The sequence below is a fragment of the Anguilla rostrata genome, chromosome 15, assembly GCF_018555375.3.
Source record: "Anguilla rostrata isolate EN2019 chromosome 15, ASM1855537v3, whole genome shotgun sequence".
NCBI classification, from domain to species: Eukaryota; Metazoa; Chordata; class Actinopteri; order Anguilliformes; family Anguillidae; genus Anguilla; species Anguilla rostrata.
Window position 1 is genome coordinate 30,937,185 of NC_057947.1, and position 17,387 is coordinate 30,954,571.

Genomic DNA, 17,387 nt, shown 5'->3' on the forward strand with positions numbered 1-17,387 from the left:
GAGGGCATGTCGGCAGGGTTTGATTGTGAACAGTTCAGTGTTCAGCTGAAGGATTTCCATCCTTCCATTATCTATACTCTCTTATGCTGGGCTGGGTCCCGGGGGGTGCTGGCGCCTATCCCAGCGTGCATTGTGGCCGGAATACACCCTGGACAGGCCGCCAATCTATCACAGGGCACACATACCATTTACACCTATTGGGAAATTTAGACTCTCCAGTTAGTGTACCTGCAAGTCCTTGGACTGTGGGGGAAACCCCACGCAGGGGATAACATGCAAACTCCACACAAAAAGGCCCAGGACCTTCTTGCTGTTAGGCCACTGTGCTACCCACTGCACCACCATGCCGCCAACTGAAGGATTTACAGAAAAGAGAATATTGTGGGGAAATGTTGGAATCCTCTTCGCGAAGTTGCTGTTACCAAGCTGACTGCAGGTAGAGGCAGTTTGAATTGTTTTTCAGGGGGAAAAAAAGATAAAATGTAAAAAAATAAAATAATAAATGTGTAGACGGAGGGAGAAATCATGGAGAACACTTTCAAGGACGAACAAGCCAACAGAAGCCCTTCCATTCTGATGCATGCTATGACTGTTGTGCGCTAGTTACTGGAGTCTACACAGTGTCAGTACACTGAACCCCAAAGCAATATCTGGAGGAACCACCAGGTATCCTAGCCACAATCATTCACAACTGCTGAAAATGCATAATCCCTACCTGTCACAGGTTAGCATCATCCACCAATCCGTGTTCACAATCCCTATATGGATGCTTGTACCTTCACATTCAGAAAATCGATTGATACGATATGATTAACAAGGTTATTGTTTCAAACAATCATTGTTAATGTGTGCTGGGTTTAATGAATAAACGTCAAATAAATAAACGTCTTTAAGTGTTACACATTTCAATAATTTAGCCATCTTCCCCTGTCACACCACACTGAATATGATGAGAAGAACGTGGGAAAGTCTGGGTAAAGTTGATTGGTCTCTACCATCTGTGTCCCTCAGGAATCACAATGGACTGGGATTGAAGGGTTGTCCCTGAGTTAAGAAGCGCTCAGATCTTTATGCGATCCTTTCAAAACGCCCAGAATTTTGAGAGCCGAAGCAGAAAAGATCTGACGTTCACCACACTCCCCCCCGCTCCCCCTCCCCATGATGAACTCCACCCTGTGAGCAACTCAACCCCCTGAGGAGAGGCGTGTGGTCACTTGGACCGGACCATGGGACTCGGTTAAATAACTCAGCTGTTAAGTCAACCTTTGGTCTGCCAAAGTCCCCAAGGAGAAGGAGAGATAACTGCACCCGCAGTCTGCGAGGAAAGCCTTCCTTCGGACGACATCCAGCAGGCAGCAGGTGAGTGTCCGTCTTCATGGTGTTAGCATGGGCACAGGCATTTATCAGTGGACAGTGTGAAAGGAATGGCAGGGCTGTGAGCTTCCTTAGGGCCCCTGCCCTCTCTGAAGTACGTGCAGGTACAGTGCAGGTACATGTTTGTTCTTTCGCAAATGTACCCGGAAAGTACAATAATGTTCCATTTGGGTATTAATAAGTACCTTGTACGACCAAAAAAAAAAAAACGGTACAAATAAATGATGTATTGCTGGCTGGGGTACAATTTTACGTACCTATGGTGTACCACCACAGTGACAAGTGCACTTTCTCATACCTTTGTTCTCTGAGAGTTTGTTACTGAGCGAGCGAAAGGCTTGCACCAGCAGAGTGGCCATCGCAGTTATACCCCTGTAATATATGGGCAAAGTGATTAACCGTCATAGAGTCACTGCTTGGTGTTTAGCAATGGGCTGTTGCATGGAGCCTGGCGTGTGGCTCGTTCAGTTAAGCTCTGCGTGGAGACAAATCACAGGAACTACGCGGCCAGGTCAAAGCCGTGTTGCTCTCGCGTACGACGAGGGGATGTTTTTATCAACGATAGCTCCTCCTGTACCACTTTGGCAGCTAATCAATGATTGATGACCATCAATGATTATTGACTGGTGTCTCTTCATTAACAAGTCCCCGGACTGGATCATGTTTATATTCTACGGTCAAGGACTCACGAGCCCGGTGTCAGACTCCCCCCCCCCCAATTGAAAAGTGACCCATGGATAATTTTTCTATTACTGAAATGATTTAATCCGCTGTGTACCTGGAATTTTAATCCCGCGAGCACGGACCCAAGAGTCCGAGCTCTGGACAGATGAGAAGGGACAAAGGGTGTTGCCGCTATAAAAGCCACCAAACGTGAAAAACTGAACAAGCATTTCCAAATTCTGTCTGCGTGTTAAATACTGTACGTCCCCCTCATATCCATGCCCCAGTTTACCTCCCCACCCCCCGATTGTAGTCACGTGTTTTTTTTCTGTACTTAATCATACAGGAAATTGTTTAGGGAGAAGGATGAGCCATACAGAGCTCCATAATCACTCCTGCCATTGGCTCATTTGCGTCAGCCTGAAATCCCGCACGTGCTCAGTTGTATCCGGGAACCAGGACAGAGACCCGGGCGGCCTTAGGCAAAGATTCCTCCTGAAACGTCTGCAAACACTGTTGTGCTTAGGGCCAGATCTGCTCACTTCTCTTGTTATTCTCTCCCTCTCCTTCTTCTTCTCTCTTTGTCTGTCCGTCCCTCTTTCCTCTCTCTCTCGGTCTGCCTCTCTGTCTGTCTACCTGCCTGCCTGTATCTTTCTTGCTCTGTCTGTCCGTCCCTCTTTCCCTCTCTCTCTCTCTCTCTCTCTTTCTCTCTCGATCTGCCTCTCTCTGTCTGCCTGTCTGTCTTTCTCTCTTGGTCTGTCTGTCTGCCTCTCTCTCCTTCTCTCTCTGTCTGTCTGTCTGTCTGCCTCATTCTGTCTGTCTATATCTTTCTCTCTCCTTCTCTCTCTGTCTGTCTGTCTGTCTACCTCTCTGTCTATATCTTTCTCTCTCCTCCTCTCCCTGTCTCTCTCGGTCTCAGGTACATCTTGCTGCTGTCCGTGCTCTTCATCATCCCGGGCGTGGTGATGATAATCGCGTACGGGCTCATCTCCAGGGAGCTTTTCCGCGGGATACAGTTTGAGCTGGACCAGAAGAAGCAGGCCGGCGGTGAGACCGCGCCCGCGGGGGAACCGGATGAAAACCCAGAACGCCCTGTAGCGCGTTTCCACAGACGCACAATTAGCCTCAGCCACCGCCGGAGGTATGTTGTGTTCATTATTGAGAAGACCCGCTGCGTTCGAATGGATAATTATTTATATATGTACTTCGTTTTCCCGCAAGAAACAATCACTTGCGCTGAAAGGGCCGACCGTGTTGAAGCAGAAAAGACGGCGGGTGCAAAATTGGAACTGCTCTGATGCATAGAGCCAAACAGGTCGTGTTGTGAGAGGGTTATAACTACACAGAAAAGCTTAACAAAGAGGAGGTATGTGCGCAATCGTGACTGAATCACTAGAAAGCATCCTTATTGAGCTAAAAGTGTAGCATAGCAATTAGCGCAACTGCTCTTATAACTCTGGGGTTGGGCATCATGTCCCCAGCTGGGGTGCTGCAATTTTACCCTTGAACAAGGCACTTAATCTGAACTGCCTTCAGTAAATCACATTACATTACATTACATTAATTTGGCATACGCTTTTATCCAAAGAGACAATAAATGCAACCTGAAGGTACAAAACATAGGTCCGATAAGCCTCATTTTATAACAGTTCTTCATAGACTTGAACACATTAAGTCCAGTTCACACAGAAAGCATAGGCTAGCTCAAAGAGTTATGTTATATCCAGGTGTGTAAATTGATGGTGTGTAATATAGTGTAAATTGTGTCAATAACTTTAGATACGACGGTGTGTGGAGTGCCTAAATGTTATACAGATATTGCCACTTGCTGCTTCTCTCTGCTCTTCTGGGGAGATGAGGAGTTTGAGAACAATAACTTTTTAACATCCCCCCCTCCCCCACAACCCCACCAGGCTCACAAGCCAGAGTTCCCCCCCCGCAACCCCACCAGGCTCACAAGCCAGAGTTCCCCCCCACCCCCAAACTGTTTGACAGACATAGACACAGAACTAATGCCAATATCTGGGTGAAGACCATTCACATTCCTCGGGGTAGTTCTTTGTGAGCCGAGTATGTCCCCTTAGTCACAGGCCCTGACTGGGATGGAGAGCTTTTAATATTTAATTCACCTTTAATGACTACGAGACTGCTCTTTCCTCTCTTTGAATCTGAAGCCAGACAATACGTATAAAAATTTTTTTTTCATCAGAAAAGAGGAAACTATCAGGACAGTAAATCTGTGCATTTTATTCAATATTCTTTTTTGAACGTATATTAAGCCCTCTAGCCATATGCTATGATTAATTGATTATACTTTGGTATCTATTACGCTTCAATAAAATAAAAAATGAAAAACGTTTAAAGTCTGAGCCTGTGGGGAATTTTCAGCCAATCACAGCTCTGCTTATGTATTCGGCGTGGAACCTGATTGGTCCGACGAGATCGCGGTCGTAGCAGCACTGAACTCCAGTTCCCCCTCTCCACTGCGTCCCTCCTGCTGGGCTCTCATTGGCCAGATGGGCTTTGGCGCATGGGGGGGGGTCGCGGCACGGATAAACGAAGTGTCCGATTGGCTGAGCCAGCACCCCGTGGAGCAACAGAAACGCTGAGACCCAAATGCCGACGCGCCTCTCGTTCTCTTCCTGATGATTCCCCGGCGCGCCACGTCGTGCCCGTCCTCGTTGTTCCACAATGAGTCGGCCGGCCACCGACGTCACGGATTGAATTGATCTGGGGCGGGATGAAGTTCCCCGCACACGGGCCCAAGAGAAACAGGATATGATGTATGGATGTGTGCACAGGTGCCATAGAGGAAATGAGAAATTCAAGTTGGCTAGTTTTGACTTAAGTCATCTGTCATGGGAAAATAATTTAGCCAAAGTCTTTTTCATACAGGGCTAAATGTCACCCAGGTGGTCCTGGGTTTGGATCCCGGCCTGGGCCTTTCTGTGTGGAGTTTTCATGTATTCTCCGTGTCCATGTGAGATTGCTATGAGTAATCCAGTTTCCTCCCACGGTCCAAAGACATGCTGGTAGGCCAGTTGGAGACTCTGCCCATTGCTATTAGTGTGTGAGTGAATGATGAATGAATGGTGTGTGTGTGCGCGCCCTGTGATAGATTGTTTACCTGTCCAGGGTGTCTTCCTGCCTCTTGCCCAATGCATGCTGAGATAGGCTCCAGCCCCCCCTCTTTGAATAAAAATAGCATTACATCGGCTCTTTCCAGTACAGTTCATTAAATACATCTGCATGTGTGTGTTATGAAAACACGACAGAGGAATGTTCCAGAAAGACTCTGAAGGGTCGTGTGACGCATTGCTCTGGTGGCAATGTGGTAATTTGTAACTTATATATAACATGAACAGTGCACTTTTGATGTGTGTTTCAGTATAACTGCTGTCTGTGACATGAGCATATATATGCCTAATTAATAATTAAATTAATGTATCGCATACACACAAATACACACTCTTTCTGCGGAGATATGTGCTTGGGGAAATTAAATGTGGTTAGTTATGCATAAGCTGGTGTAAATGAGGAATTTAATTAGTCATTCCTTATGACTAGCCATGCAGTGGTTATTCTTATCTGCTGTCAGTGTATAAAGAAACCGTTCATATTAATATTTTACATTTAGATGCTGTAAGCTGAACCAATAAATTGATTGCATCACATTTTCCCTTAGAAACACGGTCATAATTGAGGTTTTTGAGATTTTTTTAATTACCAAAATGACCACTTATATGTGCACATTTACAAAAGGACAGTGCTCCACATGTGGATCGTATTTGGACTTTTTAAAACAGGCATACACAAGAAGCCCACATTGAAGTTCACTTCTGAAATCAAAATGGAAGGGCAACCAATGAATTACTGCTTGCGTTTTAAAATGAGCACAAACAGCCAAGAGAGGTTACAGAGTACATTTGAAATGTATGAAACCGCTTCAGAGCAATTTTATTAAAAGTTATTTTTTTCAAACCGCTTTTTTTTTTTTACTCTTTAAGCAGTAGGAAGGATTTGGGATTATATTGTCCATGTTAGCACACAATGCGTTTTCTATTTCTGTTTTACAAGGGTAATTAATGTATCCCCTGACACTGCTCTTAAGATACTAGAAATTGGCCTCCAGGAAGGACATCTCTGACATCTTAATGCATTTTTAAACACAAAATGCCTCATCAGCTGAATCTCGCGTTGCGAAATAAAATGACAAACAGTAAAAAAGGAGGCATGTATTCAATGTTTCCCCCTAAGTGTAATTCTGCTTCTCTGTCTTTTCTGTGTTTGTTGGTGTCACAGGTTTAGTTTTCATTCATAAAAAAGCCTGTAGCACAGAGAACTGTTTTGACATTTTTTGATCATAAGGTTGTACATCTGAAAATAAGTATGTTTTACACTGTTTCCACTCACACAGTGATGCCTAATACCTGTAAATATTACTGTGTTGCACTGACACTTGTGTGACTTCGTAAGGTATATGTAATACATTAATAAACATTGCATAACTACTTTATAAAGCATTAATAAACAGCTGCATTATGCATTATGCCAGTTAACAGTGAGAATGGCCTATTAATATAAAAAGGAATACGTTAATATTAATATAAAAAGGAGTTCATATATTAATATTAATATAAAAGGGCATGTGTCACGTCACAAAACACATTTGCCTTAACCGTTCCTTAATGCAGTGACATACTCAGTGTTATATATGCTTTAGTTAGGAGGGCCCTGTGAAGATACACTTAGTTAAACAGATATAAAAATAGTCTTGTTTTGTACCTTATAGTTTCATTTTACTTCCACAATGGTGATGTTTTAAGGAAGTTAATTACAATGTATTTCTCTTGTCAAGAAGATCAAAAAAATATATTTCAGAAGCTTTTTGCTGCAATATTCTTTTATGGTAGGAGTGTTTTTTTCCCCCACTGAAGCAGGAGTATCAAGTATCGAAATTCTACCATCGTTGCAGCGTGAAGACTGTTTACGCACAGCTCCTATTGGTCGTTCTCAGTGTTCCTGTCCAATCCCGTTCTCCCTCGCTTTCCCCTCAGGAATCGTGTCGTTGATCTCGCTGGCCGTGCTCTCCTACGAACGCTACAGCACGCTGATTGACCCGTCCGTCACGGGTTATTGCGTCGATTTTCCGGACTCGGTTTTGGCGAGGGGACCCCCCTGATGCGGAGGGAGGGGTCAGGGGTCAGGGGGGTCAGGGGTCGCACCTGACGGTGCTGAACCCAGGGAGCGTGACCTTGCCCTTCCTCTTGAGATCCTGCTCGGAGCCCGTGTTCATGCGCTGGATCAGCATCTTCTCGTACAGCAGCGGGTGGTAGGCCCCCAGCGTGCAGGCCGAGTCGTAGTACTGCTCGTGGTAGTGGCACAGGTCCGTCTGCCGCAGCGAGGGGATGTACTCGTACACGTGCACCTCCTTGCACAGGGTCATCATCAGGAGGATTCCTGCGAAGAGTCACACACAGGTCACAGTTCAGAGAGGGGTCTACATGAGCAGGGATCACAGGTCAGCTCTGTGTACCAGAGAGGGGTCTACATGACCAGGAATCACACACAGTTCAGCTCTCTGTGCCAGAGAGGGGTCTACATGACCAGGAATCACAGTTTAGCTTCTCTGTGCCAGAGAGAGGTCTACATGACCAGGAATCACAGTTTAGCTTCTCTGTGCCAGAGAGAGGTCTACATGACCAGGAATCACAGTTTAGCTTCTCTGTGCCAGAGAGAGGTCTACATGACCAGGAATCACAGTTCAGCTCTCTTTACCAAACAAAGAACAATTTGGGAAAATGGGGAAATCAAACATGCGTCCACCGCCCTGTGTCATCCTTGATCCTCTGAAACCACCACCGATATGTTAACTTACTGACATTTCCCATTTCCAGTTCCGTAAAGCAAAATATCACAGAACAACTCTGCAGCGGATGCGTAAAGGAAAGGAATATTCTGCAGTAGCCAGAGGGAATTCACAAATTCAAACATTCACGAAATGTTTGCCTTTCATGGTGTCGTCATGGGAAAAAAACGAGGTTAATTCTCAGATCCCTGCCTCTAGCGCTTAACGGCTTGATTTTTCTGATACTGACACCAAAAGGCACTAAGCCCATGTGGGTCACTGCCAGAGCAAGCAAACGTCCAGCAGGACTTAGAGAAACAGACGGTACAGCAGGAAGTCAGCGCCGGTCCTAAACCCCCTCTTAGCGCTCTCCCGCGCGGATGAGCTGATGGGAGATTAGGCCCCACCCACCGCCGAGGGGGGGGGGAACAGATGTGAGGAACGCTCCTCCATCACACCCCTCTCATCTGCCTCTGAACACAACGCCCGTGTCCATCTGCAACGCAATAGAGATGGGACTTAACCACACAAGCTCCCGGTGACAGACTCAGTTCTAACCACATAAGGTCCTGGTGACAGATGGGGTTCTAACCACATAAGGTCCTGGTGACAGATGGGGTTCTAACCACATAAGGTCCTGATGACAGATGGGGTTCTAACCACACAAGCTCCCAGTGACAGACTGGGCTCTAACCACACAACCTCTCGGTGACAAACGGGGTTCTAACCACACAAGCTCCCGGTGACAGACCGGGCTCTAACCACACAAGCTCTCGGTGACAAACGGGGTCCTAACCACACAAGCTCCCGGTGACAGACCGGGCTCTAACCACACAAGCTCCCGGTGCTGACCGGACTCACAGGGCCTCCAGCCACTTGGACTTCATTTGCACGGTGACCTGAGAATCTCTTGTTACTGTGTCCTGCTTGTGAAAAATGTAATCTAACAGATAATTAAATGAATAAATCGCATAAAGGCCAGGGGGGCCACAGGCCCAGTGCTGTAACTGAAGGGACAGAGAGCCTGGGGCAGAAGCTAGCCTTCCTGTCAGCCCAGTCTTTTTAAGCAGTTAGTCACAGGCACATCCTCCCTTTGGGACTTACCTCCTTATTCTTTTCAGGGTGCAGGACGTTTTAATAAAACCATAATATGATAAATAATAGATGTCTGTGAAAAATCAAAACTGTCGTTTCCTTTTGAAATGCAAGGCAGCAGGCACCCAAGCCTGTTTAATGGAGCCTAAAATCTAAACTCCAAAGGAAATATTTGGGTTTCGTCCGTTTTATCGTTCAGAAATCCAGGAAGTTGGTTTTCGATACTGACCATTCAACTTATTCCTCCAGTGAATCATGGTATTTCTTATGAAGTTCCAGTTAAGAGGACGTGGAACAACGTTTCTTAATCGTTACTTAATACTTAATCACATAATTGTGGCCTAGAATTCATTGCGATATGCAATAATAAAATGGAATATGGAGATTCAGTGTCAGTGAATTTATAGAAATATTATAGAAATATCCAGACTTTTAATGTGTGTGTGTGTGTGTGTGTGCTTGTGTGTGTGTGTGTTTCCAGTTCTACAGGTGTTTTCTTATCCTGTTCCACTACAAGGGGCTGCTGGTGGTGAACGAAAACTCCTCCATGCCGTCCAAGACGGTCATGCACCTCACCCGTCGTCTCCACAACAACACGGTGTCCTGCACTGGCCAGATCTCCATAGGGGTTAACCACGACCACGGCAGTAACCTGGTAACAGAGTCCAAACACCACAAAGTCATCTCCTGAAACGCCATTAACCACACACGCAACCGCTTTGAAGGAGGAATGTATGTGAAATACATTTGTCATCTTATTAATAAACATGCCAAAGGTACAGTGCAATTAAGTATGTTCCATTACATTAAGGGCACACATTAGCCTAGGTCCAACGCAAACTGAGCCCATCCATTCACAAGGCCAACACAAACTAAGTCCATCCATGCACAGGTCCAACACAAATGCACTCACAACATATATCCAGACATACTGGGCACAAAATCACTTTCTGTTTGAGTTATTATACTACGTCCATAAAAACATCTGTTGAGAAAATTTAATTTAAGCTGGCACTTCCCAACACTGTGTACTGATGTGACACAAAAACACATTACATTATAAAATAAAAAAAGAAACACAATCAGCACAATTTTATTGTTGTAATACTAATGGCAAATGCAGTCTGTTTCTACGAGATACACTTCACCACTACAGATGAAACAATTTCATTTTAATTATTCTCCACTTTGGACTCATTTGCTTGGTTCATGGGCTTAAACAGGTGGCAGACCACAGATGTTTCTGAGCAAAAAAAAAAACACCTGCAACATGTTAAAATGTTGGACTGAAAGAGAGACAGTCGAAAAAGGAAAGAGCAGCTCTGTAATATCACTGAAGATATAAACTCCTTGATCTTTCCTTTGTTTCAACATCCTCATTAATAACACGCCGTGTTATTCCTCCCACGGCCACTAGGGCAGTATTTATAGCACAGAAATTACACAGAAGCTGCCACTCCACCCAGTCCCCCTACCGTCGTCCTACTGTTCCCATGGTAACTGACGATACAGTTACTGTGACAACATAAAATTGCACTTTGGGCATGTCATTAGCTCGCAAAAAACAGCACTTCGTAGGAATGCAGCAGAGAGCCGTCCTGATTGGTCAGAATTCACAGAGGCTCTCTTGCAGCTTCCGGGTGTTTTAGCGAGCACAAACACTGCCCACAGGCACGGGTGAGCTTGGCCCGATAGTCCCGGGTTCAATTTGGGGGGGCCGTGCCATGCAGCCGACTATGACCACAGCTTCCGGACACAACCGTGTTCGTTCAGCCAGGATGGGACCGGTTTGACTCAGACAGGTTACCACGATTTTTTTTTACTCTGCCAAGTTACCGCGACTCCTTCCCAAGCTGTCAAGGTGCCCAAAGACAACAAGGTGAGATGCACCTAAAATCTATGCTTACATGCACTGTAGCTGTACGTAGATTGCCAGAGTGTAAAATAGTCACTGGCTCTCCTGTATACAGCGTGTGGCCTGTAGGGTGCGAAATAGTCACTGGCTCTCAATGGTTTATATTCTGTAGAGCTGGAACCAGACTGAGTTCATATACTGGGTTTATATTCTGTGTTTATATAATGGGTTGACATGGAGTTTCCCCAGCCATGGCTATAACGTGATGTCGGCAACATAAGGAATCCGGTCTTATAGCTCGGACTGCAAGTTGGGGGACAGCTGCCGTTGCACCTCAAGCAAACTAATCCACCCGAATTGCTTCTGTAAAATATCCAGCTGTGGGCATCTGTCAAAGCGCTGGAACTGCCCCCTCCTCCTCCCCCCAAACAAAAAACCAAGTCCTAACCTCCATGTTTGTCCCCTGTGCTGGACGTTAACATGCGCCTACTGTACCTCGCTCCTGCAGTCTCTCACCCCAGCTCTAAGCACCCACAGAGCGGTGGGGGGGAGCAGAGTGACTGACAATGGTCCCATGATATTAGCATCATGCATTATTCTCAGAAACAAAACATCTTAATTACCCACAATCCCCTGTGGGGACAAGAAAGGTTTTTTTGATCCTGCCATGACGAAAGCCTGCATTACAGCAGCGTGATGTCCCCCCCCACACCCTGCAAATACCCCACATTTCTCACCTACACAACGTACTGCTAAGATCCACCGAACACGTGCGCTTAAGCAATAAGGTATGAGAGGCTGTGCTAGTAGGACGTGTGGCACAGTGGGTAAGGAACTGGGCTTGTAACCGGAAGGTTGCAGGTTTGATTCCCGGGTAGGACACTGCCGTTGTACCCTTGAGCAAGGTTAACCGAAATTGCTGCAGTATATATCCAGCTGTATAAATGGATACAATGTAAAAATGCTATGTAAAAAGTTGTGTAAGTCGCTCTGGATAAGAGCGTCTGCTAAATGCCTGTAATGCTATATTGCATTACGTGGGTGCAACCCCATTAGCCTTGACTGTGTTCACAATACTACGCTCACACAAGCACAGAGACAGTGCAAGAATAGGCGACGCCCCCACGATGGGGGGAAAATAATCTCTTGCACTCCGCAGGGTTAGTATTAGCAGTCAGTGGGTTACCAAGATAATAAATTAGGCCGAAACGTTGTTGTGTTTGGTCGTACAAATAACAAAGCCAAGAACCCAGACTTTAAGTTTTATGCCTTCCAAAAACACCGAGCCAATTAGGAGAAAAAAAGTAGATTCAGGCCATAAAAAGTGAGGGGAAAGCCAAAAAACTCTGGGATCCTGGACCAATCCACATTTATATTTGTAGTAAATTAGCCAGTTTATCCTGGGTATATAAGTAGGCTACTTATAACATTCATTAGCAGTAGGAGGCCGTGTTCGGTAATTTGTGTGTTTCGTCAGGATGTGATGTGACAAGTAACTGCAAAGCTAGCGATGGCTCACCGATGAAGCCGGACGACGGCGGATTGGGCTGGATGTTCTCTTCGGTGTTCCCCTGGATGATGTCCCACAGCTGCCAGATGAATTTGGGGTGCAGGATGTAGAAGGGCTGGGAGGGGTGGCGCCGACGGTGCTGCGCGTACGGAGTGAAGAGGTTGTAGTCCGGGCTGTTATACCACTGTGGAGGGAAAGAAAGAGAGAGGGAGGGAGAAAGTGAAAGAGGGACAGAGGGAGGCAGAGGGAGAGAGGGAGGGATGGACAGAGAAAGTGAATGAGGGGCAGAAGGAGGCACAGGGAGAAAGGGATAGAAGGAAAAAGAAAGAGGGAAATAAAGGGGGAGGGAGAAAGGAAGCAAGAGAGAGAAGGAGAGGGAGAGAGAGAGGGTAGGAGACAGGGAGGGAGAGAGGGGATGGAGTTTGCGAGATGGACAGAGGAAGAGAGGGAAAGAGAGATGACAAGGGGCGGAGTTAGAGTGATAAGGGCACAGGACATTACAGTCCTTTAACACAGGACTACATATCAGTCTAAATTAACCAATGCTGATACAGCACAGAGACAGAGACAGTCTCGTCTCTGTTCTCCTCTCTTCTGGACTTTTATTAATCACAGTACATCTATACAAGCCCTCCTTAGAGTCCGAGATTGCAGGAATGCAGTTTGTCAAACTGGGCTTGTCAGCACCAAGAAATCCCACAATGCATTGCACTATAACCCCCCCAAAAAAATGCCAGTGACACATTCTGTGAAACTTTCTTGCACTTAAAAAAAAACCCGACCAGAAGACCCATGGAAGAAATGGAGCATAATGAAATCAAACAGGAAAGCTAATAACAAACATTAAAGAAACACAGGTTCCTCATTAAAATACACCCAGGAAAAAAAATTAGAATGAAAATGAGAAAAACTATGTTCACACCAATACAGAATACTCAATCTTCATCGCGATTCAATACTCCAGCTGTTGATTAACTTCCTTTATTTTGGAGAAATGAATTATTACTGAGAAGATAATTCATAATCATAAAGAAAGTTAAAAAAAAAATACAATGAAACACATCAGACTGTATAAGTCCAATGAGCGTCTCATATTTTCGTGATGGCTCCGTCAAGTTTGTTATAATGAAGAATGATGTCACTCCGCCAAACTGCGCGGTCTGTTCTCGCCTCGTTTCACCTCAGCGGGAAGCGCTCAGTTTTCCTTTGTGATGTCACTGGTGTGAACGTTACGAAGAAGGCTGTTGAGCGGCGTGCTAATCTGTGAGAAAAAAAACCGCGCTCACTGGATCAACACCTCTCTTCTCTTCTCTTCTCATTCAGACGTGTCGGTCTCAGGGAACCCAGGTGCAGAAGCTTCTCTACGGGGAGGGAAGGTCTCTAACGGGGCGATATAGCTCAGGAGGTAAGACCGATTGTCTGGCAGTCGGAGAGTTGCAGGTTCGATCCCCCGCCCGGGCGCGTCGAAGTGTCCCTGAGCAAGACGCCTAACCCCTAATTGCTCCCAATGAGCTGACTGGTACCTTGCATGGCAGCCTTTCACCATTGGCGTGTGAGTGTGTGTGTGTGTGTGTGAATGAGAGGCATCAATTGTAAAGCGTTTTGGATAGAAGCGCTATATAAATGGAGTTTACCATTTAACTGGCAACCGGGACCATTTTAAAAAGAGCAATGTGCGGACAGAACGGCCACCTTCCAACACAGTCTGAGAATCTGCACCAACCCCGACCTGGTTGGGGGACGGGGGGGGAGTTCACAGCAGGACTGGCCACACGTCTCTTCTCGAACCCGCTCCCCGAACTCGATGACAGCCTCCTTCAAACAGTTTGGCCTCCCTCATTATAAACCCCATCTGGCCACGGCAGAGCTTTAACAGCTCTGTCCATGTGACTTAAAAAGCAAAAAAAGCAAGAACAAAAAAACACAGAAACACCCCAACCCTGGGGTTGGTCGAGGCAACCTCTGCAAGGTGATAACAACTGGGGAATTTCTCTGTTTCCTGCGCCCCAGTTTTAATTTTAGTACGACGACAGAAGTTATAAAAAAAGTCTTTCTTTCTCTTTCTCTTCTCTTTTTTTTCTCATTTCAAACTCGATCTCGGGACGGTTCAGAGTTCTAGGGATGGATCTCAACGGTGGCATTACAGTAGAGTAGAGCAGTGCGGCAAAGCGAAAGGTTGGTTCGACCGCCTGCAGTGTCAGTGCCTTAGGAATACCCTAACTTCAACGGCATTGGTACCTTGCATCAGCTTAACATTGGGTGGAGTTGTGTTGTGAAGGGGAAGAAGCATCAATGACTCTGTTAGGAAACGACCTTCAGCAGGTTAACAGTGTAAAGGGTGGAGTTAGTAACACCCACCTTCAGCAGGTTAGCTGTGTAAAGGGTGGAGTTAAGGAACACTCACCTTCAGCAGGCTAACAGTGTAAAGGGTGGAGTTAAGGAACACTCACCTTCAGCAGGCTAACAGTGTAAAGGGTGGAGTTAAGGAACACTCACCTTCAGCAGGCTAACAGTGTAAAGGGTGGAGTTAAGGAACACTCACCTTCAGCAGGCTAACAGTGTAAAGGGTGGAGTTAAAGAACACCCACCTTCAGCAGGCTAACAGTGTAAAGGTTGGAGTTAAGGAACGCTCACCTCCTGCAGGTCAGAGGTGTACGTTGTTGATTCCCAGGCGACCAGGATGACCCCTTTGTACAGGGAGCTGGTGTTGAAACGATGCTTGGGGTTGGCCAGTATCTGTGAGCAATTTAGAACAACAACAACAGAAACAATAAGCTGAAAGTATTAAGAGCAGAGGCAGGGTCTGGAGGTAAACACACTCTGCAGGGTCTGGAGGTAAACACACTCTGCTATGCAGGGGGCAAGCTGTTAGTTGCAGAGGCCGTTCCTCTTGACCCCCCGACCCCCCCACCCCGCCCCGGTCTCCAGAGCGGTGTGTGTGTACTGTATCTCCACCACTGGGAGTGCAGGAGGAGAGAAGGCCGGGCAGGAAGGGAGGAATGTCTGAATGCCAATGTTCCAGAACCCTTCCAAACACTGCAGACAGGAGCCAGACACACAATATGTGTGTGTGCTGGGGCATGTGTGAATGTGCATGTGTGAGCGTGAGCAAGGTCATATGTTAATGTGCATGGCATGTGTCTGGGGACACGTGTGTGTGTATGCATGTTTGTGGACGAGGGTGAGAAAGAGAGTGTGTGAACATGTGTGTCTCTGTGTGTGTGTGCACTGTGTGTTTCAGTATGAGTGAGTGTGTGTGAGTGAAAGTGTGTGCAGTGTGTGCGAAATGTGTGTGTTGTGTGCGTAGGTGTGTGGTGTGCGTGAATGTGCTGTTGTGGCACGTGTGTGTGCGAGTGTGTATGTGTGTGTAATGGTATGGATGCATTTTTGGTTTTGTGCGTTAATGTGTGCCTTTGTCGCCAGGCAGTTAGCGTGGTTAGTGTTATGCTGTGTTGCTGGCCGATGGTGGTGGTTTGAGGAACGAGTGAGAATGGTGTTGGTGTGTGTGTGTTGTGTGTGTGTGTGTGTGTGTGTGGTGTGTGTTGTGTGGTGTGGTGTGGTGGCGTGATGTGCAAGGGGTCACTGGGATGTTGATGGATGCGGATGGTGGTCATTGTTGCCCTACTGTCGGTTCTCGTACCTCTCCGTCGGAGGCAGTGTGTGAACCAGCAGCCACGGCCTCATGGGAGTCTGGGGAGGGAAGGAGCAGGCCTCAATTTGGGCAGGAGGGATGAGGGCGACAGCCAATGGAGTCCCGCTGGGACCCAAACCAAAACCCCATCTCATACAGTCACCCCCCGCCCCGCTCCGCACAGTACCCCCAAAAACACCCACAGCCTGACCATAATGGGGCTGAGGGAAAGGTTTCACATAGCACACCACCTGCACACGTCAGCGCCCCAATTAACAAAATAACCAATCATGGTGGAGAAGGTTTTACTGCGTGCCTTGATTTCTGCCCCCATACTGAGCGTTTCCGACATGGACCCCAAAACGCAGCAATCAGCGCAACCGTAACCACGGTCACAGGCAGGCTTCGGTCCGATGAGCTGTGTCAAACGTAACGGCTGGATCAGTGGTAACCAACCCTGTTCCTGGAGATCTACCATCCTGTGGGTTTTCACTCCAACCCTATAAAAGCTCACCTCGTTCAACAGCTCGAGATCTTTGCTGAGCTGCTAATTACTAAAGTCGGGGGTGCCAAATTAGGGTTGGAGTGAAAACCTACAGGACAGTAGATCTCCAGGAGCAGGGTTGGTCACTGTTGGGATAGACAGACATGGTCCTTGTGCACACTGACAGAGGGCTGTAGAACACCCCAGTAGACTTCTGCAGACTGTATTAGGACTTCAGCTGCATAGTGGGTAGTTCGAGACGACTTGAGACTGCTTCTCAAAATAAATCCATGGATACCGGGGACTGAGATTTGTAGAATGATGACTCATCACTTCTCACACTCGGTCGTAACTTGGATGACTTGAGAGATTCGTTGTGCACATTTCCAGCACCATAGCCAATGGGATCAGGAGCGGGATGTTCAGAGAACGTTAAATCTTCCCCCACACCCGACCTCAATAACTTTGGTTTGTTCCTAAAAAACTGTCATTTTATCAGGACTATACAGGGTTAAGGTATCCCCAAATACCAAGTAATCTGATTGGTTTGAAAAAGTTATTTAGGGCCAATGGGAGCTGCTTGTGTGTTCCTGAAGGGAAGGAGAGATCCTCTGTGTTCAAAGCATCCATCACAGTAGACACTAAGCATAACCCAGACACCAATATGACAGGCTATGAGACAGATAAAAACAGGACATAACAATACTGGCGCAGCACTTGTGCCAAACCTCATGCAAAACTGCTCATCCTATTAAAAACATCACCGCTTGGTATCGACCGCCTCTTTCAGACAGCGCTCGCCATCAGAGCGGGCTACTGAACAACAGCACCAGCGCATCTAAACCACAAAACCACGTGAGGTGTGTTAATTACGTGATCAATCCAATCGCTATAATTGATTAATCAAGTAGGCTACTGAGTAACAAT

At 46.6% G+C, this 17,387-nt stretch overlaps 1 protein-coding gene across 1 annotated transcript in view; it reads right to left on the minus strand.

The window, feature by feature from the left end:
- Positions 1 to 5,736: 5,736 nt before the first annotated feature.
- Positions 5,737 to 17,387, minus strand: part of LOC135240421 (beta-galactoside alpha-2,6-sialyltransferase 2-like) — a 36,124-nt gene continuing 24,473 nt past the window's right edge. The window contains exons 6-8 of the mRNA XM_064309845.1: positions 14,980 to 15,098; positions 12,355 to 12,529; positions 5,737 to 7,497 (exon numbers count right to left, since the gene is read on the minus strand). Coding sequence (XP_064165915.1) covers positions 7,250 to 7,497; positions 12,355 to 12,529; positions 14,980 to 15,098 — 542 coding nt within the window. The 3' untranslated portion in view covers positions 5,737 to 7,249. The remainder of the gene's footprint in view (positions 7,498 to 12,354; positions 12,530 to 14,979; positions 15,099 to 17,387) is intronic.